At 34.2% G+C, this 24,130-nt stretch overlaps 2 protein-coding genes across 4 annotated transcripts; one reads left to right on the top strand and one right to left on the bottom strand.

Annotated features, from left to right (window-relative positions):
• Window positions 1–581: 581 nt before the first annotated feature.
• Window positions 582–3,035, top strand: LOC115974691 (WEB family protein At1g75720). 3 transcript variants are annotated; one of them, XM_031095167.1, is made up of 2 exons: window positions 582–960; window positions 2,335–3,035. In XM_031095167.1, exons 1-2 carry the CDS (start codon window positions 814–816, stop codon window positions 2,818–2,820), a joined length of 633 nt encoding a protein of 210 aa, XP_030951027.1. In that variant the 5' UTR covers window positions 582–813; the 3' UTR covers window positions 2,821–3,035. The 3 variants fall into 3 exon arrangements, with proteins under 3 accessions (XP_030951027.1, XP_030951028.1, XP_030951026.1); XM_031095168.1 differs by having other exon boundaries at window positions 583–936; window positions 2,329–3,035; XM_031095166.1 differs by having other exon boundaries at window positions 584–960; window positions 2,329–3,035.
• Window positions 3,036–7,947: 4,912 nt separating this feature from the next.
• On the bottom strand, window positions 7,948–8,282 carry LOC115959318. The gene has a single exon (XM_031077675.1). It carries the CDS (start codon window positions 8,212–8,214, stop codon window positions 7,948–7,950), a length of 267 nt encoding a protein of 88 aa, XP_030933535.1. The 5' UTR covers window positions 8,215–8,282.
• Between the last annotated feature and the right edge of the window lie 15,848 nt (window positions 8,283–24,130).

The raw sequence follows: 24,130 nt of genomic DNA, 5'->3' as shown, positions 1-24,130 counted from the left end.
GGAGTGGTTGTGGGTTGATTGTGGTGGTAATTTTTTGGATTGTTGTGGATTTTTTTTTTTTTTGTTTTTTTTTTTTTTTTTTAAATAAGGTGGTGTTGGTGGATGTGAGTTTTTGCCGGTGGTGCCTGTCGGTGTTGTTGCGGCAGTGGCTGTTGGTGGCTATTGTTGTGGCAGCGGTGGTTGTGCCGTTGTTGATGATGATGATGATGGGAACTGGGGAGGAGTTTAATGTATTATTTTAATATGTTGTAAATATTATTTTAATATATAGAAGTGAAGTATAAAACATCTGATAAATGAGATGTTGTAAAATGATGTTGTAAAATAGTAAAGTAGGTTTTTGATGTGTCAAAATGGCATTTTTTATAAAAGATCTGATGGGAATGCTCTAATGGGTTATCATTAGCCTTTTCAATATAGGCTTTTGCTAAATGCAATTGAGATGTAATGAGGAATCCACATGGCAAAGTCCAAGTGAGAGTAGTGGACCTTGGGGTATAGGTGCAGAGTCCCTATCACAATGGGCCACAAAACCAAGAGCACCCTCAACCACTCAAAGGCACCGTAAGCTAGTAAGTACTAACAGAATTCTAGTGAAGTGGACGCGAAGAAAGGAAGCTCCCCCCAAGTCCCCATGATATTTGTCACCCTTCTCTCCTCTCCTTCCTTGCACACCCAAATCACTCCTACTCATCCCTCTCTCTCTCTCTCTTTCTTTCTCTCTCAAACACATACACACACACAACCAAAATCAAAAGAGCATTCTTCTCTCTACACCTTAAATTTCATTCAATATTCTACATCTTTAGGTGAATGAACATGGATAAGGAAGAAGGACTTGTGATGATCAAAAGGGCAGAGATTGACACAAGAGCACCCTTTCGCTCGGTCAAAGAGGCCGTCACATTGTTTGGTGAGAAAGTTTTAGCTGGAGAGGTATATTCCAGCAAGCTCAAAGAGGTGACCCTTCATTATATATTCACCCTCTAGTTTGATATGATGGATTACTCTTCTTTTAAATATATATGTATATATATAATTCGATAATTAAATAATGGAAGAGGGAGATTCAAAACCTCTCGTAAGTAATATTACTAGACTATAAAGTTTTTGCTTTTTGGTATATGTTAGATTAGTTTTTAAGTAGTTAATCTGTGTTGGATTGCTATGTTAAGCTTACCTTCTTTTTTCTTTGTTTGAACTTTTAATATGTGATCACTTCTTCAAATTTTGGTCCATCTAAGCTTCAATACCATCTCATAGGGCATAAAGGCTGATTTTGCATTTTGTAATATATTCGGGTACTTTAAGTTTTATAGTCCTATGTAATGTTCTGTCAACGATTATTTCATTATTTTGGCTATGGGCATTTCCTATGGAGGTTTATTGGAGTTATTTACATGTAATATTTATCATATATTATAAAATTTTGAACTAAACATTCTTATTCAAAATCAATTTGCATCGGCCCTCACCAATTAACAAAATTGTATTGTGATTGGTGTGGATATTTTTATTTAATGAGAATTAATTTGTTAATGTTGATATAATACACATTCCACTAATTTTTATTTTGAAGGCACACGCTCCACTATTTAGTACTCACTAGTCACTAGTTTATAAAATGTTGATACTAATTTGAATGATAGGATAGATGTCTTCAAATTAATCTCAAATTAAGGTGTTGATTAAAAATATTTATAGTTTAGGATAGGCATTTATACAATTTTTGGACTTCATATTGAGATAATTATTTTCCTTTTTTTTTTTTTTTCTATTATATGAGGCTATCAGCATCCATCAATAAACTCCATTCTTTATACCGCTCTATCTGCTTGCTTGTGCATAGGGTCAATTGAAGTTTTTCTTATGTTTTAGCTGCTTTTTTGGCTTTTCTTATATTATGTGAGGGAATAAAGGTAGAGAAATATATCATTGTAATGTACTATAATTATAGTAATATAATTGTAAGACTTACTTAAGCTTTATTAGGGAATCAATCTCTTTTTCTTGCAATAAGTAGATACCAAATCACATTACACGCATTCTCCCCACGTAAACTGTGTGACTAAATACTTGGAAGAGATCACAAGCTAACCTACAGTTTCATTTTAATAATCAGTCTTAACCAACAAAGAAAAAAAAAATATTCTATAAACCTAGTAAAGTTTGTTTCCAAAACATTAAGCTAGTAGAAAATAGTGAATTGAATAGTATTTGTATCCTTAATCAAACATTATTGTTTCAATAGTTGCATTAAAAAACTCTTATTCAAGCTCTTAATCTTTAGAAAGTTCAATTTTCATACTAAGTTGCTTAAGTATATAGATGCAGAATGGAGCAAGTGAAAATGGGTATGACCATCTAAGGCTTGGTATTACATCTGAGTTAGAGGAGACAAAACAAAGTCTTGAGAAAGCGAAAGAAGAAAGCATGGTAATGGCAAATTGCCTCTCTTCTATGAAGGAAGAGCTTGATCAGACACGGCGAGAGCTCCAACAATTAAAACAACGTGAATCTGAGAAGCCGGTGGAGACTGAGACTGAGATTGAAGATGTCAAGGTTGTCGAAGATTCGACAAAATTTGAGGTCAAAACACAAACTTCAAATGAAGAAGGAATGGAATTTCAGAAGAAAAGATATGTGACCTTTGCAAATCCTCCTTCCTTAGCACACCTTGTAATACCACAAGGTGTTGAAAAACTTGAGAGACACCCTTCCCTCAGGAAGAAGAAGAAAAAGCCTTTGATCCCATTGATAGGAGGGCTTTTTTCCAGGAAAAAAGGCAGCACAGAAGTTGCATTACCAAGAGTTCCCTAAGTGCATTTCAAAATTTTCAACATATATAATATCTTTGCTTCCAAGAATAATAACAAATTTTTTTTTGTTTTGGTAAGACTTTTGTTTCTATCTAAGCAATTCTAGCCAGTAAAGTGGGTCTGGAATGAAATGAAATTCGGAGCAGAGTATGAATTTTCAGTAAGAGAGACATGTAATAACTTACCTTATATACACAACATTATACTTTACTTCAACTTTTTTCTCCTGTATGTAAGCGTGCAATATATTACACATCCGGATCCAATACACAGTAACACATAAGTCAATTTTTATTAGTAGTATGACTTAAAGTTTCAGAAAAGTGTCATCCATTCATCCATATCACTCCTATAAGATCATTCTCATCAAGTATCTCAAAAGCTAAAAATGCTATTTTTTAGCATCTTATTCCAAAAAAGCATACTACAACAAATATGTTATTCTTAAAATTATTAGCATCTGAGCTACAGTATACTGCTATCTATGACAGTCCATTGTAGCTCAAATCTTATAAATATAATAATATTATAATACTACTTTAATTAAAATTTTTTTTCTCTCTCACTATTCATATTTGATTATTTTCTTCTCACCTTCTTTCTCATTTTCTTCCCTCTTTCACTGGTCTCCCTCTTCTCTCTCTTTTTTCTTTCTTTCTCACTGGTTCTCTCTCTTTCTTCCTCTCTCTAGCCCTCTCACCCTTGCCCTCTCTTGCTCGTCCCTCTCTCTCTCATCGGTTCCCGTGGGTGAGTCACAGTGCACTGGTGGCACTGTGGGTCACCTGGTCACGATGGGTCATAGGTCACATTTTGGTGGTGGAGCGGATTTGGTGGTGGTTGAAATTTTGTGATGGCTGGCTTTTGTGTTTGTGATGGTAGTTGTTTTGTGATTTGGAGGAGGAAGGTTGAAGGTGGTGGCTAGGTGGTGGTTTTGTTTTGTTTTGCTTAGTTGTGGGTGGGTATGGTTTGTTGTGGTGGTGGCTAGTGGTGGGTTGATTTTGGGTTGGGGTTTACGGTGGTGGCAGGTGGGTGGGTGAGTGAGTTTTGGTTTTTGGTGGTTAATGGTGGGTGGGTGCAGTTTGTAGTGGTGGTGACTAGTGGTGGTTTGATTTTGGGTTGGGGTTTATGGTGGTGGTAAGTGGGTGGGTGATGGTGGCTGGTGGTGACTATGAGTTTACTGGGTTGGGTTGGTTGGTGGTGACTGTGGGTTTGTTATGGGTTTATTTTTGTTTGTGATTTTGGTGGTTGGGGGTTGGGTGGTGGTGGCGGTGGGTGTGAGTGTGGGCAGTGGTGGTTGGTAGCAATGGGTGTGGGCAGTGGTTATGGATTTGTGGGTAGCAGAAAAGATGAAATTGAGAATAAAAATAATTATAAAATAATAAAAATATTAATATTTTAATGAAGTGGTAAAAAATATAAAAACTTTAATATTGGGTGTATTGTAAAGTGAGTTGTTAAAATAAATAAAGTAGGTTTTTAAGATGTTAAATGCTAAATTTTTTGAGATCTTTGATGAGAATGCTCTTATTATTGTCATCAGATTACTAATGAAAATAGAAAATAAATTATCAAGTTAATATGAAAACGAAATCAAATATGAAATGCTAAAAATGGTGATGTAAGAACTAAAATGTTTAGGATAAATATTTTTGCACACATTGTTTTACACAATTAAAAAAAAACTAAAATTATAACTTTAAAGTCACTATTTTTAAAAAGTATGCGCATTAAGGTGTGTGTAATAAACTCTACTTAATAAAAATATATATATATATATATATAAATATATAATGTCAGCCGTCACCTCTAGAACCTTCTCCATTCTTCTTTTTCAATTAAGAAAAATATCTCTCTCTATGTATATACCAGCTATCAACTCTAGAAGCTTCTTAATTTTTCTTTTCCAATTAAGAATTTATCTCTCTCTCTCTATATATATAAAATAAAAATAAAATGAAGAAGAAGAAGAAGGCTTTAGTTCTAAACAAAGAAACAAAGAAAGTAGAGAGAAATTGATTGAAAGGAAAAACCAAAAAAGAGAGTTCTAGAATTCTATTATTTCTGCAATGTAATCCCACAATACATCACTGAGCTATGCTAAGCTTATATACATAATCAGAGAGAGAAAGAGAGAGCGTAAATCATGGAGGTTGTTATAACAGATTAACCACCACTAACATGTATGATTATAACTGCATTTAGGCCTAAATAACTGACTTAACCAAACGTTGCGTTCTGCATAAGGGTCGTCAATGGGCCAGGTCGGGCCGGCCCGGACCATTTTTACTGGGCCTATGGGCACAATGGGCTAGGGCCAGGTTAGGCTAGGCCGAAAGAGAAAACCTCAACCCATGAGCAATGCCCATTTGGTCTTTAGCAAGGTGGGCTATCAGGTTGAGCCTAATGGGCTACCCATGGGCTTGTGTTAGCATATTATTTTATTATTTTTATAAGGAAAGAATCAATTTTTATAAGGGAATAATCAATCTAGTTTTTTAAATGAAATAATTAAAGAATTTAATACTTAATTACAAATTTTTTTACAGTCAATTTTGATATTGCACTGAATCAATAGGCTAAATGCTTCGGCTTTGATGGGCTACTAGCAGCTGTGGAAGGCTTGCGAGGATGAACACGTGATCAAAAGAGGACCGGAGTAGACCGGCCAAACACCCTCCGATGGATAAGTTAGTTTCTCACAAGAATGGAGTTCCAACTTTTCGGGAGTAAAGTGTCAGAAATGTTCTTACCTTCGTTTGGTTCAAACCGGTCCTTTATATAGAGACCCTGGGGACGGTTATTTACCCAGTAACTTCCCTAAGATTCCTGGAAGCCAATGAGTCCGGACTTAACTTCCTTAACGGCTACAGAAGTTGCAACCGCTAACGGAAGTTAACTTATTCGAGGAATTTATGACGATAATCATGGGTTTAGTAACCGTTCCAAAGTGTCGAAAGTTTCCTAAGTGTTGCACATTCATCCATTCATTGTATGGACGATTTGGTCGTCCCTGGACATCTGATCATCGTCCATGGACGACCTCGTTATCGTCCATGGGAGACATTATCGTTCATAAGCGATATTCTCGTCCATGAACATCTTTTCTTCTCCTTGGGCGATTCCTGATCCTGCCTGCACTCTGGGTCTTGGACGATACCTTTGGACGAATTGGAGATAAACATAATTTTTCGCTATCCCATCAAAATCTATTTAATTTTTTGTTTTGTTGATGGAAACCTATTTAATTTTTTTATTAAGGCTTTAAATTGTTTTTTTATTTTTATCTTTAATAAAAAAAAATGTCAAATGGTTAATTCAAATTTGCTAGACTACTAGAAAAATATATATTTAGTAAACTAAGTTTAGCACAATTACTTTGAGTATCTTAGTGGTTGAGGGAGTTCTCTTAAGAAATTCCTCTATAATATCTCAGGATCAATCCTTCATACACTTAATTATGAGTTATTGGGCTGGGCCAACGAGTTAGGCCAATGGGCTGGGCAACGGGTTGGGCTACTGGGCTAGCCCACCGGGTACCCATGGGCATAAAAACTAGCCCACGGCTTGACTCACTGGGCTAGTGGGCTACCCATGGGCCTCAATAACAATGGGCTAGGCCGCTCATTAGCTCGAGGGGTTGGGGTTTCTAAGTCAGGCTGTGGGCCGTGAGCCGTGGGCTATTTGATCCCTTAAATGAGTCATAAACAACCTAAGGTAAAACGACAGTGTTTTGAGTTTTAGTGATACGGTGCATATGGCTTCTTCTCACTACGACACCGTTTTCATCTTGCCTTTTGCAAGTCTGAGAGCATCTGAAGGTTCTTCTTCTTCACCACCAAAAATGACTTCATCCTCTGCTATCCTATGCTCTTCAAGTTCTTTTCTACCGTGTAGGCTGTAAGGGTGCCCCAATACCCCTCAGGCCGTCACTGGCTTGGTTCTCAACTTCAAGATGACGGATACATGTTCCAGTTTAAGAGGTCCCTCATAATAAAATGGGCCCAAAATTGGTTAGCATACTTAGCATAAGAAGACACTCGAGTGCCATATTATGAAGGGACCAATAAAATGGGCTGGATACGGGCTAACCTAAAGGTTCTAAATGTCTAACAGATTGAGCACCAAATTGACAGACACTCAGCCCAATGATTAACAGACTTAAGCATCAAAGTCAGAGCCAATTTTTTCCATTAAATGGACTTTTTTTTGTTAGCTAAACTCCATTAAATGGCCTTGCTCCCAACATTTTAATTGCCTTTTCAATATTAGAACCCTTATTAATTTTTTTTTATAATTCCTTTTGTTTTAGAACAATAATTCCATATTTTTGCTATTAAAATTAAGGCTAAAATGTGAAACTGATTTTCTAAATTTCTTTAGATTTCATTTTATTTTTCGAATTTTGCTTTCATTTATTTTAATCCTCTAGGTTTCAAATTTATTTAATTAAGGTCTAATTCCATCAACTTTTATTAAAAATTTTTGAAAAAAAAAATCTAGAAAATATTTTTTAATCATTAGTTATATTTTTTTAATTTAAAAATTTTGAAAAAAAAATTTTAAAAATTGAAAATTTAACCACAACATATAACAAAAATTGATGGAAAAATCTTAATTGAATAAATTTGAAAGTTAGAGTACTGAAATGAACGAAATCAAAATTAGAAAAATGAAATGAAATTTAAAGGAACTTAGTGCAATTTTGCATTTTAGCCTAAAATCAATATTGCTGCTATAAATATTTTCATCTTCATGGTCTATTTCTCTCTTTGTCTTGAACCGGCCCTGTGAAACCAATTATCATATCCAGATAACTGATTCAACTGAAGCCTACATGAAAACCGTACAGATCAGTCAAATCAACAAAGAGTACGTGCAAAAACATATTCGTATTCAAAAGGTTACTTTTATCAATCATCAATTTACAACATAGCAAACATGAAACCTCTCTAATCTAATCTAGGTGGAAAGAAGAGAATAGTTAACAGATAAAACAGGCCTGTATGAAAGTCATATTAACTTCCATTCGCTGTATGAATATGCTCTTAGAACCAAAGCAATTAATAAGACAAAAAAGAAAACTGAAACATGGTAAACAATATTATTTCATCAAATTAAGCATGTCAAGTCAAACCATAACATCGGAATTACAACCATCCAAAACCCCTTCCTGCGAGGATGACTTGTTAAAGAACTCAATGCAGTCAGCAATGGCCTCGTTGTAATGCGAGTGAGACGAGTAATATGAGCTGCATGAGGTCTTTGGTGGCTCAAATTTGTCACAATTTTTAGGCCCCGAATTAGCCATTCCTGTTGATGAAGCTGAGGACCCACGAGAGGGAAGTGAAAATAACAGTCGCATGAGAATCTTACGGAAACGATTAAAGAGTTTCATTGCTGAAAAGTTTAACTTGGGAGAGACAGTGCTGCTAGCTTGAGGGCTTTGATGATGAAGAGCTTCACAACTACTTGTTACTTGTATGACAAAGCTCTCTCTTTGAGGCCTGAGCATTGTATTGTATTTCTCTCCCTTTGACTCCTCCGGGAAGTGAAATGCTATGATGGGTGTCGTTTGGTTGTTGAGGAATTGAGGATATATAAAAAGAGGGTGAGGTTTTCCAAGCATGAGTTTATTCTTATGTGGGGAGACTCAAAACGAAACAGCATATTTCAGGAGTGAAAATTAAGATGTTGGCCAAGTCCCATGTGCTCAAATCATTTGTATGGGCTTCACTTGTCCTCAAAAGGTAGATTGTTTATTGGATTCCTTTGATTATCTTCAACCAAAATCGGTTTAAAAACGTACCTACAAAGTTTAAAGAGTATTTGGGTGTTTGTTAATGTCTGAATCAAACTTTTTAATCAAGGTTTGGAAGTGAAAGTGATCATTGATTGACACTTTTTGCCCCATAATAAAATACTTGATGAATAGCCAACGATAAGCATTTGATGAACATGTGGAGCCTATCTGACTTATTAAACACATAATAGGGTAATACTTAGGTAGTACAAAGTCTTGGTGTTTGGTAAATGGTAAATGGTACATACAATGAGTGAGAGTAAAGGCATATATGGTGCAGAAAATAATGAAATTTAGGACAAAAGGATCTTATTGGACCTTTATCAAATGGGGGTAATAAAACTGATGAGAAAGCCAAAGTGATCATTGACTCGAGGGAGAGATTATAGGTATTAGTTATACCAAACATTTACCATGCATGCATATATATTATGACATGACAGCTTTATAATTAACAAGGAGATTTGATCATCTATTAAGGGTCTGTATGAATATCGCTTATTGTTAAAAATTGAAAATATTGTAACAAAATAATTTTTAAATATAAATAGTGTCATGTGGGACTTAGTTTTAAAGTTTTTTTATTTTTTATTTGAATTTCATACTTACAGGTCCCGTAAACAGTGCACAAAACCAACAAAAAAACACCCAACGGCGACTGAAATTTATTTTCAACCCTATCCAAACTTATGCCAATTAGGTTTTGAAATTAAAAACTGAACTTGTAATTTGTCTTTTTAGGCGGTTTAACCCAAAGGATGTGTGATTATGTAGCTTTGTAGATCATAGTGATGTGAGGGTGGTCCATACCCTATATAAAGTCTATGAGCTGCATCGTTTATACATGCCAAGTGCATGGCCTAAAAATTTGATACGGTTAAAACCGAGGAGCAAAGGACAAGAAACATTACAACATATCTAAAGTCCTTTGGTAATAAACAAGATTTGGAAGTAGTAAACCATCATGAGGTGGTGAAGTATCAGATGATTTTATTAAGAGAATATGGAGGGCTAGAGGTAATAATGATTTGTCAGACACTATAATTGTGTCTCGTACTTTCTTCCTTAGACTAAAGAAGTTGAACAATGATTAAGCCACCAGCCATCTGCCTCACTAATTTTAATTCACATTTTGGAATTAGAGTAGTGTTAACGAACCGCAAAGTACTCGTTAAGAAATTATTTTATGTTAAATTATTTTGCTTTATATCAGATTTTTTATTAACTTTATAAGGAGTGGAGCTAATGGAGCTAATTTTTTTTAGTTTCACTTATCTTCAATAGTATTTGTAATCTCTTTATCAATTCATACCAATTTATTATTAACCAAACCTCACAATAACTCATTTATAACGAACGTCTTACCGTGCTTATTAACATTTCTTTTAAGAATAAAGTCATTTGTTTTGTTTTGTTACCATCAAAGGACTTATCACACATTCACCCCTTGTAACCAATCACACTTGTGAGTCTAAGAATTGTAGGTTCAAGTAGTGGGGAGTCCTATTAGTGTCTAAGAGATCTCACACTAGTCTACAGCACAATGTGAGAGTTTATGTGGTGTGAGGACAAGTGGCCAGCCTCTTTTTTTGTTTGGTAAAAATAAAAAATTAAATTGTTTAGTTTAGGAGACAAATGGACAACTTTCCAATTAGTATAACTTTTGTTTAATAATTCTCAAAAAAAAAAAAAAACTTATGCTTAATAATTATAAATTGCCCATTCTCAAAAATAAATAAATAAATAATTATAAATTGCCATCTAGCTTGATTTTAAAACAGAAGCTCATATACCAATTTGTTATAGGAATTCTACAAGAATTTTGGTCTTTTGCGACCAATGTTTTAGCGATGACCAAAAAGTCGTCACTATTAGGCATACATTAGCGACGAAAATATATTGTCATCACTAATAAGTATATTGTAGCGACAACACAAAGGTAGTCGCTAATAAGTCGTCGCTAACACCATAGAGGAAATTTTATTTACTTTTGGAAAAATGGAGGGAAACTTTTAACAACGACAATAAATTTTGTTGCGACGACATTTACATCGCTAAAATAAGGTTTATTTTAATGACAACATCTATCATCACTAATATTCATCTTTACTGACGACCTTATGTTTCGTCACAGATATGTGGCCAAAAATATATAGTAAATATATTATATGTAGGATTTATTTATCAGTGATGACACATTGGTGGTCGCTATTAGAAGGCTATTAGCGATGACACAACATGTCGTTGCAAATATATCTACCTAAATATAATGGAGGGTAAAATTTTCACTCTCAAAAAGTGGTGGGAATTATTAGAGGGAAGCAGATTTTATATTAGCAATGAATTAAGTCGTCACTATAAGGGATCTTTTAATGAAGACAAAGATTGTCGTAACTAATATGTGGCCAAAACAATTTTGATATAATATGATTTTTTTTTTTTTATCAAATCCTCCAAATGCCTCTTAAAATATTAAAAATGACATAAATTCCTTTAAAATGTTTGAAATGATTAAAATACCATTAACCTCATCAAAATGACCAAAATACACCTAACTTATATAATGACCAAAATAAACTTGAAGCCTCCAAAGTAATTTAAAACTTTCAAATCCGTTAATATATATATATATATATATATATATATATGAGACAACGGAGGGCTTGTTTCTTCAATATACTCTCAAATCATAATGTTACCCATTTGAAACTTGAAATCGATAAAATAATAAAAATTGAGAAAGTTTTGATTCCACTCAAAATATTGACTAATTCTCATAGTTATCAAAATGTGAATTGTATCGAGAATCAATTTTTTATTTTTCTGTATCATGTGTCATAAGAAAGGTATTAGTCAATATTTACCAAACTAATAAATTCATTATAAATATATGAAAGGTATATTCATTATAAATTCACAATATATTCAACTAATAACCAATTCAATCATCAATTATGTAATGATATTTACCAAAAGTAAGTAAATAAATCAAATTAAAATATATTTATAACATACATATTCAAATTAATTAAAATCAAAAGTGATAATACGTGATATATATATATATGAGCCAAAATAATAAATTTTTTCATCGTTTTGCCTAATCAATTTTATCTAAGTCAATGTTAACAAGATGTTCATCATCTTTCAAAATTATTTTTTTACTAACATTTTCTAACAACTACTCCAATACCCAATAATCCACGGAAAACCTTCCCACTAAACCTAATTTTACAAAGTCTAGTGGTCTCAAGATCATCTATTAAGTTTGATTGGGTTTGACTAACTTTAACTAAACTTTAACTGTGCCTTTCTCTAAATCTAACAATTTGATTGTGACCATAATTTACCAAATTAACCTTCCATTACACTCTTCAAGTCCAATAGTTAGATTTCAAACCTAAGTATGACGTGAGATGGATATGTGTTGTGTATTTGTATGGCTATGTTCCCTTAATCTAACCATTGAATTGGTCTCAAATTTCACCAACACCAATATATCACCATACTCTTCAATCTTAATGATCAAGATTTGAATCTAAATTTCACCAAGTCCAATGGTCACAGGACCATCTATTAAGTTTAATTGGGTTTGACCAACTTTAACTAAGCTTTGACCGCCTCTTTCTCTAAATCCAACCGTTTGATTGTGATTATAATTTACTAGAATTAACCTTTCATTACACTCTTCAAATCCAACAGTTAGATTTCAAATCTAAGGATGGCACATGATGGATATATGTTGTGTACCTGTATGGCTATGTTCTCTCAATCTGACTATCTAATTGTTCTCAAATTTCACCAATACCAATATGTCAACATACTCTTCAATCCTAATGATCAAGATTCGAATATGAATTTCACCAAGTCTAGTGGTCTCGGGACCATCTATTAAGTTTGACCGGATTTGACAAACTTTAACTAAACTTTGACCGCATATTTCTCTAAATCCAACCATTTGATTGTGACCATAATTTACTAGAATTAACCTTTCATTGCACTCTTCGAATCCAACGGTTAGATTTCAAATCTAAGGATGGCGCCTGATGAACATGTGTTGTGTACCTGTATGACTATGTTCTCTCAATCTAACCATCTAATTGTTCTCAATTTCACCAATACCAATATGTCACCATACTCTTCAATCCTAATGATCGAGATTCGAATATGAATTTCACCAAGTCCAGTAGTCTCAAGACCATATATTTAGTTTGATTGGATTTGACCAACTTTAACTAAACTTTGACCGCACATTTCTCTAAATTCAACCGTTTGATTGTAACCATAATTTACTAGAATTAATCTTTCATTGCACTCTTTAAATCCAACAGTTAGATTTCAAATCTAAGGATGGCGCTGATGGATATATGTACTTGTATGACTATATTCTCTCAATCTGACTATCCAATTGTTCTCAAATTTCACCAATACTAATATGTCACCATACTCTTCAACCCTAATGATCAAGATTCGAATATGAATTTCACCAAGTCCGATGGTCTCGAGACCATCTATTAAGTTTGACCGGGTTTGACCAACTTTAACTAAACTTTGACCGCACATTTCTCTAAATCCAACCGTTTGATTGTAACCATAATTTACTAGAATTAACCTTTCATTGCACTCTTCGAATCCAACGGTTAGATTTCAAATCTAAGGATGGCATGTGATGGATATATGTTATGTACCTGTATAGCTATGTTCTCTCAATCTGACCATCTAATTGTTCTCAAATTTCATCAACACCAATATGTCACTATACTTTTAAATCCTAATGATCAAGATTCGAATATGAATTTCACCAAATCTAGTGGTCTCGGGACCATCTATTAAGTTTGACCAACTTTAACTAAACTTTGACCGTACATTTCTCTAAATCCAACTGTTTGATTGTGACCATAATTTACTAGAATTAACCTTTCATTGAACTCTTCGAATCCAACGGTTAGATTTTAAATCCAAGGATGGCGCGTGATGGACATGTGTTGTACCTGTATGGCTATGTTCTCTCAATCTAACCATCTAATTGTTTTCAAATTTCACCAACACCAATATGTCATCATACTCTTCAATCCCAATGATCAAGATTCGAATATGAATTTCACTAAGTCCAGTGGTCTCGGGACCATCTATTTAGTTTGACCGGATTTGACCAACTTTAACTAAATTTTGACCGCACATTTCTATAAATCCAACCGTTTGATTGTAACCATAATTTACTAGAACTAACCTTTCATTGCACTCTTCGAATACAACGGTTAGATTTCAAATCTAAGGATGGCGTGTGATGGATATATGTACCTGTATGGCTATGTTCTCTCAATCTGACTATCCAATTGTTCTCAAATTTCACCAATACCAATATGTCATCATACTCTTCAATCCTAATGATCAATATTCGAATATGAATTTCACCAAGTCCAGTGGTCTCGAGACCATTTATTAAGTTTGACCGGGTTTGACCAACTTTAACTAAACTTTGACGGCACATTTCTCTAAATCCAACCGTTTAATTGTGACCATAATTTACTAGAATTAACCTTTCATTGCACTCTTCGAACCCAACGGTTAGATTTCAAATCTAAGGATGGCGTGTGATGGATATATGTACCTGTATGGCTATGTTCTCTCAATCTAACTTTCTAATTGTTCTCAAATTTCATCAACACCAATATGTCACCATACTCTTCAATCCTAATGATCAAGATTCAAATATGAATTTCACCAAGTCCAGTGGTCTCGGGACCATCTATTAAGTTTGATCGGGTTTGACCAACTTTAACTAAACTTTAACCGTGCCTTTCTCTAAATCCTACCATTCGATTATGACCATAATTTACTAGAATTAATCTTTCATTGCACTCTTCGAATCCAACGGTTAAATTTCAAATCTAAGGATGGCACATGATGGACATGTGTTGTGTACCTGTATGGATCAATGTTTCATGCTTAAACTAGAAAACCTATCTACTTCCGATTACTAAATTTTATATTTGTGCTTAGATCTTCATGAGTATTTGTAAATCCTGAATTGAAACTAAAACTTAACTTTCCACCGCATGAAGTAATAACTTCAAAAATTAGGCACCCAGAATATTATATGTCGTCAGTTGCAGCTCATCCATCACTTAAACTTTGGGAGAATGAATTTAAGGTTGAAAAAAAAAAAAAGAGATATAAATTTGCATGTAATGACTGACAGATTGTGTATATATATAAAATAAAAGATAATAACTTCGTGGACTGGTCTTATACTTCATAGTTTTATTGAAACTTTTTAAACTACCCCTAAACTATAAGATTTAAATTGTAATTTACCAATATTTTTGTCTTCTCTTTCTTTTTTAATGAGAAAAGTTGCATTAAATTAGAGAAACCATTTATAAATGATTCAAGAAAAAAAAATTTCAAGGTGTTGTGTAATGCATACCCCAAAAAAAAAAAAAAAAAAAATCATACTACTAAATTACAATGGAATAATATATGATAGGGCAGCCTAACCAATGACAAGGTTAGGATATAACTTTAGGAGCACTACAAAAAAATGGGTCTAAAGCTGCGTTTGAAAAACGCAGCTTTAGACCCCAAAAACGCGGCTATAGGTTTTTAGCCGCGTTTCCTATGGCTGCGTTTATAAACGCGGCCTAAAGTCCGCAGCTCAAAACCTATAGCCGCGTTTTTTGAAACCGCGGCTAAAACCAGACCTATAGCCGCGTTTTCTAACCGCGGCTATAGGATTCGTCCTATAGCCGCGTTTTTGAAAACGCCGCTCCAGGACAGCTTTGAGCTGCGGTTATCAACGCGGCTAAGGCTTCGAACCTATAGCCGCGTTTTTAAAACGCGGCTATAGGTTGTTTCAAGTAGCTGGATAAGAGTCTATAGCTGCGTTTTGAACGCGGCTATAGGTTTTTTTTTTTTTTTTTTAATTTTTTTTCCCTGCTTTCTCAACTTCCTGCTATTCACACAACTCCCTAGTATTTCACACAACTCCCTACTTTCACAACACATCCCAAGAATCACAAGTTCTATAACAACTCCCTACTTTCACAACTTATTACATCCCAATATCACAAGTTTATTAAAACGCAGTGTGTGAAAGAAATACAGTCCTAAACAAAAATAGAGTGCAGTTATAAAATTAGCTTTTGTGAAGAAAAGTCCATTTAAGGCATTGGTGTTAATTAACAGAAACAAATGGGAAAGAGAAAGAAGTCAAATATGATCCAAACAATGGAAATTTATATGGCCACTCTACCAAACTGTCTCTAACAAAGACAATATAGACTAATGGAAAAGAAACACACATATCACATATACAAAAACTTAATTGAACTAAACAGTTATGTCAGAAACATAGCAGGTTTGGTAATAAAACAGATATAGAACTTTTTTGACATTAACTTTTTTTTTTTGAATGAAAGATAAAGAACTTTTGACATTAGCTGAAAAGGCAGAAGACAAACTCAACAATTAAGTTAATGCTTCTCCTAATTCAAGCCATCTAACCAAGCTATTTGGCAACCATTTATACTTGTTGAATCCATCATCATTCCAATTAACTCAAAATCTTAAAATGCAATGCAGAGTTATTTTTAAATTAATTACACTTTTATGTATATGCACTATTCTTTTTTTTTTTTTTTTAGTACAATCTAGCTAGAACAAATTAAATCGGGCTTCCAAGTTCTAACACATGACTTGGAACTCCTAGAGAATCTGTAAGTCAAAATTTTTCAATTGATTAAAAATTTAAAAGAATGGTTTATAAGATGAGCTTGTGCTATGATATATAAATCTTAAACTTCTTATATATTCAAGCATGATTTGAGTCCCATCTGAAATGTAGCTGCATGGTATGAACAATGAGAACACTGTGAAGGCAGGAAAAGTAAGAATGAGCTAAAAAGGAAAGTGTTGGTGCATTTTAATATTAATTATAAATAAATTGTTAAATTTCATAGCAAGTTATGTCACATTGTGGCTTCATCACATAAAATGAGTCCTAACACTTTTTTTTTTCCTTCTTTTTCATTCTCAACACCAGTCCCCAAGGCCTAAGTTTAACCAATAACTTATCTCTCAAAATAGCAACAGCCCAAAATAGAAGGCTATCTTGAGTCTAAGACTTTAGCCTTATGCTGAAAACTTGGTCCATGATCATTTAAGTATCTCACTTTAGTTCACTGACCTGAAATATTTTGGTGCAAGCACCAATTGCTTGAGGTTATGACCATTCCCAGCAATCAGAAAGATGAACAATAATATGATTGCATAAACATAAAAAGAACATGAAACATGGCAATGATGTCTAGGTAATTAATTGAAGCTAAGCCTTCTCTTTTTCTTTGCAATTCATTTGGCAATAATGGACAAATTATAAACAGCATACAATTCATTTTCTTTGTCTCAACAAATTTAAAAGGATACTTTAGGAGAGTCATAGCTATAGATACCTGCTATTTGAATTTTTGGTGGTTTGACTACAGGACTGTTAGTGATATGGCAGAAGAACAGAGCTTCACACCATCATCCTCCCATTTAGAACGTGGGCAGTTGCTCCAGCAATAATTGCCTACATATGAAAGGGAGACATTGATTTACTTGATGAAATCATTAAAAACCAAAATGAAAACAAAATCACTGGCATCATGGTTTTCTTGTGCAAATCAAAATCCTAATTTTTTATCAGAAAGTTCTTGGGCCTTTCGGTAGAATTCTATTGAGTAGATCAACTAATGGGCTATAGGCACATAATATAGCCTGGTATGTATTGGCTATATTTTTTACAAACAAGCATTCTATCACTGAAAATAAATAGTAACAAACCTTTCCACTGTTAACAGCAGCTATTAATGCTACATGCTGTTCATCTCTACCAAATTCATAGAAGTAATAAGTCCTGAAACGAGTATTTGAACACCAAACATTAGGAAATAAAAGTTCCAAATATTAAATGCAAAGGCTTACAAGAAATAGCGATTATTTTTTAACATATATAGCGATTATTTTCCTTCATTATATATATATATATATATATATAAGGTTTAATTTTCCTATTAAGGCCCAACTTCTACTCTGATAGTATTAGATACCAATATTTTCTAACAGCCTGCCATCAACTCAGAAAACAAACTCACCTGAAACCTTCCTTTTCCTTTATTTTTATAGTTCTTACAGAGTATAAAGTTGAACCACCTGCCACGTAATTCTCAATAGACCAACTGCTCATGCAAATTCTTAAAACAGAAAAACTTGACTTAAAAGGGACTTAACAATTTAAATTAGATGGAGTTCTAACATATTGAACATTTAAGGTTTTCTTTGTCTCCTAAAGCATCAATCCAAACCTCACATGTCAAGTATAACAAACACAATAGCCAAAGGATCCTAGAAATGTGCTTTTAAAGCCCCAAAGTCACAAAAATCTTATAGTCAAGTATTTTGACAGACAAGTTGCAGGCAATTTCTAAGGGGTCAATCCAAAGGCCAATGCTATTTAATCTAAGGGCTTGATAAGATGTAATGAAACCACCAATGGTCAACGCTATTAATTTCAAAATTGTAGCAGTTGTTAGTTCCAAAAGAGAAAAAATAAAAATAAAAATAGTAAACAAAATAATCCCAACGAATTCCTGAATGATCACTCAGAAAACAAACCAATGGCATTTTTCAAATAGAACAGTTGACATAGGGAAAAAAAAAATAAGGGAAGAAGAAGAGGCATGAAATGGACCTCATAGTCATGGAAGATTGTTTGATGTCTAAGATGGTGCGGTCATCAACTCTACCATAGGAAAACAGATGTCAGAAAGAAGAAAAACAAATAGAAATGGGTTTTATTTTTTGGGTAAATAAAGTGATTGTTTTTTGCTGAACCAAAACATAAAGAGCAGAGGAAGATAAGTTGACTCAGGTAGTGGAAGCCAAAATGGAATTCAAATTATACTTGTCACTAATGGTGAGTACATTCCTTTTGTTTCTGCACAAATATATAGAATAATGCTAAAGATTCTCACGCTATCGTTCTATACGGTCAAGCCAAGATGATCCTGACACATTCATACACACACACACAAAAAACAATAGTAAACCTGAAGCCCCTCAAAACCCCAGATTAAACCCCAAATCAAAAACTCATAGCAACAACCATTCAGAACCCTAAACCCAAATCAAATTTCCAAGCAAACCCAAAACCTCACCTTGCAACGAATCTCTGAAATCTTGGCAACCCAGCATTACAAAGTGCAAATGCAAACATTTAAGCATAACTGCTATCATAATCCACACTGTAACGTGCAATCCCCAACAGAGTTATAAAACAGCATGACACATAACATTGCAAAATATGAAGTTGAATACCAGATGAAGTCTAAGCACTTTTTGGCCCTCTCAATCAAATGAAGCATAATGCCAGCTCTGCATAAACAAGAAACATTTGCTCATTAACAAGAGAAGCCACTTTGATTGACCACCCCCCCTCCAACCCCCCCCCCCCCAAAAAAAAGGTAATACATATCTAGAAACCATTATTAGGAATAGCCTCTAGACTTACCATTCATATGAATGGTTACATTCTACAATGGTTCCATTATCTAATTCAAGTTAAAATGATCTCAAGTGATAAACTGCATAAAAGACATGTTGTGGAAACACCAGCATAAATAGAGTTTAAAAGTATGGGGCATCTTCACAAGGCAGAAAAACAAGTCTAACAATCACATAAATACCACCTGTAAAAGCATGCAACAACAGTCAACAGATAGAAAGTGACCTAGACCATACATTCTCTATGTTGGCAATACAAATATAGTCTCATTTATCCTCATGAATAACCCATTTTTATTAACAACAAGCAACTAGAAACCAGCTAATAGTATGCCCACCAAATTTTGGAGACATTATGAGATCAAAGTGAAAACCAGTACAGCTTCTACCACTGATATGAAAGAAGGGGGGGCACATCTTTGTTCAAATAGACTAAAATTGGCCAACATCTTTTGGCCAAGAACAGAAGTAGCCACCATCTTTTCTGAGAAGGGTAGCACAAGTCACATCAACCAAAAGGGAAAATCATTTGGATGTTTGAACTACACATATAAAGACGAGGAAAAATTACCCATGCTCAAATGTTAGAGTGACTCCATTAAGGAGAGCCCTAGATTAGCTTCAAGTTTGAGGATGTCCAATATTAAACAAGACAAGCCCAAATTGGCAACAAGATTACAATGATCACATTGCCATCTTGTGTTAATAATACACAAAAAGAACGTTAATGGCCCAACTTAAAAAGTATGTAATGAATAGTTAAACAGTTGAACTCAAAAGAATGAAGCACAAACGTTAAAGGTCAAAATCAAAGGTTTGAGGGCAAGAAAAGAACACACAGAGAAGTAAACCATCACACTCATTACACTCATTCACATCTACAAACAAACAAACATGGCCACAAACCCAGAAGAATAGCAATAGCCAAACCCATGGCCAAACAAGCAACTAACAAAATACAAAACACAACCACAAACACTACAAATATTATTGTATATCATTCAATAACAAATTCCATTAACAATAAATATATAAATTATATAACACTGCAACAATATACCTCAGACCCAATCAGCCAACCAAAAAAAGGCAGTCACAGACCCATTCCCAGCAATATATCACATTCTTCAACAATATATCACTTCCTAATGTTTTTATTATCAAATGTTATATCTAACGTTTGTTTCTAATGTTTCCTTTATTTATATCACAGACCCACAATGATTCCGATTCATCAACAATTCCGATTCAGAATCGAGGCAAGCGAGAGGTGAGGTAGAAAGAGTGAGAGTTTAAGAGACTTACCAGCTGCAAGTAGGAGGAGCTCTTTGTCGTGGGTCTGTGACGGCAAGGTCAGAGCAGAGACTTCAAGATGGGTCTACGGCGTGGGTCGATGGAGTGGGTCAGCGGCTTGGTTCGACGGAGTGGGTCAAGGGCGTGGGCCGGTGACGTTGAGCTTCGGGTGGGCCGGCGGCGGTGAGGCAGAGAGGTGAGAGTTTTTTATTTATTTTTTTGGTAATTGCAGAGAGGTGAGAGTTGAGAGGGAGGTGAGATAGAGGTGAGATAAAATAAATAGAAAAGAAAAAGAAACAAACAAATAATATAATAAACGGTGAGGGGAGGAAGAGAGGAGGGACGAAGGGGATCTGCGATCGGTGAGGGGATTTGTGAGAGTTGTCAGCGATCGGTGAGGGGATCTGCGATCGGTGAGGGGACTGTGTTGGATCGGTGAGAGTTGTGTGCGATCGGTGAGGGGAGTGTGTGCGATCGGTGAGATTTTTGTGCGATCGGTAAGAGTGGTCGATCTGGAGTTCGGGTATTTTTGTGTTTGGATGAGGGATTTTTTTTTTCTTTTTTTTTTTTTTGGTTATTTATACTGAAAGTTGAAGCCGCGTTTAAAAAAACGCAGCTCCAAACATGTAGAAGCTGCGTTCTTTAAACGCAGCTCAAGCTATAATTAAAAAAAAAAATAATATCCGGATAGGGACTGAAGCCGCGTTTTGGAGCCGCGTTTTTGGAAAACGCGGCTCCAGCCTTCCCGTTGAGCCGCGTTTTTGGGAAAACGCGGCTCCAGCCTTCCCTTTGAGCCGCGTTCATGAAAAACGCGGCTCAAAGGAAAAGCTGTAGCCGCGTTTTCTAAAAACGCGGCTAAAAAACGCAGCTTAAAGTCGCGTTTTTTGTAGTGGAGTTAAGATTTATAATTAGCACCTATACACACATTTGATATTACATGGTATAATTTGAAAAATAAAAAGCTACTCACTTGAATACCAAGTTAACTTTAATTATAAAAAATAAAAATAAAAAAACAAAAAAGGAAGAGGAAAAAAAAAAAAAAAAAAAACCCTCATAAAAAAGATACAGCTAGATTACAAAAGCTATATGGTAGGGGAGCTCTGCTAGTGGCCAAATTAGGATTTGATTTTTGGAGACAAAATTAAGAACCGACCCATGTACATAACTATAACGATACAACTTGTTCAAAAATTCTTTTTACAATAAATGCATAAAGAAATCATTAAGGAAAAGAAAAAGTAAAAGTTTAAAAAAAAAATTACCGTATAAATTATCTACTAACTATATAAAAAGAGCTAATGGCTCTAGCTACAGGTGAGAAAGAAAACTTTTAATACTAAAAAAATGTTATGTCCACAAAATTTTCATAATAAATCTCTTATCTTAAGTAGTAAGTTATTATTGACTATTATTTGTGAGAAGAAAAAAAAAATAACAATTTTAATGGTGGGTTCAAATTAGAATCATTAATAACTTATGGGACCTGAGAATTTGTGGCCCTGACCCACTTTACATTAGGGCCCAAGGCCCAAGCCGAGGAGAACTATTTCCGAGGACACATGATGAAAGCCCAAAAAAGGCCCAAAAATACGGCCGAGGACGATCTTGTGCTCAGCACCCCATAGAACGCCTAAAGGAAAGGACAAGCTCAGTGCAGGAGCCGGTCACGTGAAAAAGCTGCCAAAACATCAATAAAGAACTCTGCGTCTAATAGGTCCATGCCTTTCGCCATGCTATTCAATTTTTACAACCACTCCCATCCGCTCCAGGTATGAGTTGATAGGACAAGTCTCAACCCCAAAAAGTGGATCCTACACGTGGACGCTAGAAGAGGGGTAAATGCTAGTATAAAAGGAAAGAAGAACCAATGGAGAGGGCCATGAGGCCCTGGGAGAGGAGAATAATAGCATGAAGCTCCTCGGACAAGGTTTAAAAATCGGAACCATTCTTTGTCGCCACCAGAAGAAGTGACCCGGGCCTAGCCTTTCGAGCCCACACTCTACAAATGATATTGTTCGGGCCCTTAAACTTACAAACCCGGTATCTTTCTTGGGTCGCTACAAATCATGTCCCTACATAACTTATTGCTAAAAAACTTGTTGAAAAAGTATTGTAAATATATTGTAGACGTAACACTTAGTATTTAATACTATTACCTAAAACCTTTAAAATAAGGAGAATTGGTGAGCTCTCTTCTTCTATTCTTTTTCTTTTTTTCCTTCAAGTATGCCAGTTTGGATTGAGCTTGCTTTCCTTCTTCTTCTTTTTTTAATGATTTTATATGTTTACTTTGTACTTTTATAATGTAAGCTTATAGCGTAAAATTTAGACACACAAAAAGTAACAAATATTAAACATATTTGTAAAACAATGGTATTTATTGTACAAATTTTGCAAATGTGTACAACATTTGCTAATTTTTATGTGTCTACAATATAAATTTACATTGCAAGTACAATGCAAACATAGAGATATTGTGAAAATAATGTAAAACATGTGTCAATTCCTTTTAGGTCAAACTAAAATAAAATAAAGGTACTGTGTTGTGAAAATGTCGTGACATTTTGTTGTTATCACAATATTTTCATACTTATTGAGGTGTAAGTTCCTTATAGGTCAACATAAGATAATAAAATATTAGATTGAGATCCACCATAGTTGAAAATAGAGGTATTGTGAAAATGACTTTTTTTTTCTTTTTCTTTTTTTTTTCATTTAGTCAAATTTGGTAAGCCAAAATTCACATTTTCAAGCACATTTTTCTTGGGTTGATTTTTTTTTACACACCGTTTAAAATTTAAAGTAATAAAATAAAATAAAAATACAGTTTTACACCAAAAGCAAATTTAGTTTGGGGTAATTTTATTCCTCCCTAAACTTTAAAACTAAGGAAATACCCAACTGTTACCCTCTTAGTTAAACTATTTTGAAATCTTATGATTCTTAAAATATTCTATTGTAGAATGTCTAAAATAACCTTACTAAATTCTAATATCCCAAAACATTTTCTATGTATTTTGAGTTTTATGTGGTAGTCATACTTGGTAAGTTGGAATGGTGATATATGACATTCTATTTGTTACCTAGAGAACGTTGATTTTCCTAGGTTTAAATATTCTAGACTTAAAATTTTATCTAATTGAAACTTCAATGACACGTCTTTGTTATTCTCTTCTTTTTTTATTTCTATTCTTACTTAAAAGGGTGTTCATTAAAAACTAAGTAAGCTAAATATCGTGGTTAGACTCATAAAATGTAATATAACAAAAAATGAAGCAAGAATAACAAAATATTTATTATGAATAATTGCAAGTATTTGATAAAGCCCTTCAATTGTAATATATGATCACATCATTCATTGCAAAAGTTTATAGAGTGCCCACCCCTTAGATTCAATTCTCATTTTAATTTCAATTTCTAGGGTTTCACTAATCCCACCGGTGAGTGAATGCAAAAAAGAAAAGAAAAAAAGGACCTTCCTATTCCATCACTGTTCAAACAAGCTCGTAAGATCCATTCAACTATCAAGTACACTCTCAATGTTGAACAGTTTGGTCTATTTATTTCCTTCGGCTTCTTTGCCTTCAACCCTTGAATTCGTAATTGGGAAACATAATTGAGCATTGAGAGTATTTTTTTTCTGTTGTACTTTGCAAGTTAGCAATTTGGG

This window comes from Quercus lobata, chromosome 2, assembly GCF_001633185.2.
Source record: "Quercus lobata isolate SW786 chromosome 2, ValleyOak3.0 Primary Assembly, whole genome shotgun sequence".
In the NCBI taxonomy this organism is placed as follows: domain Eukaryota; kingdom Viridiplantae; phylum Streptophyta; class Magnoliopsida; order Fagales; family Fagaceae; genus Quercus; species Quercus lobata.
The sequence above is the reverse complement of the archived record's forward strand: the minus strand, read 5'-3'. Positions and strand labels throughout refer to the sequence as shown.

Excerpts from the sequence above, each read along its gene's own strand:
- LOC115974691 (XM_031095166.1), top strand. The coding sequence starts at position 814 with ATGAACATGGATAAGGAAGAAGGACTTGTGATGATCAAAAGGGCAGAG. Across the intron at positions 961-2,328 it reads ATTCCAGCAAGCTCAAAGAG|ATGCAGAATGGAGCAAGTGA; the intron begins GTGACCCTTCAT and ends TTAAGTATATAG.
- LOC115959318 (XM_031077675.1), bottom strand. The coding sequence starts at position 8,214 with ATGAAACTCTTTAATCGTTTCCGTAAGATTCTCATGCGACTGTTATTT.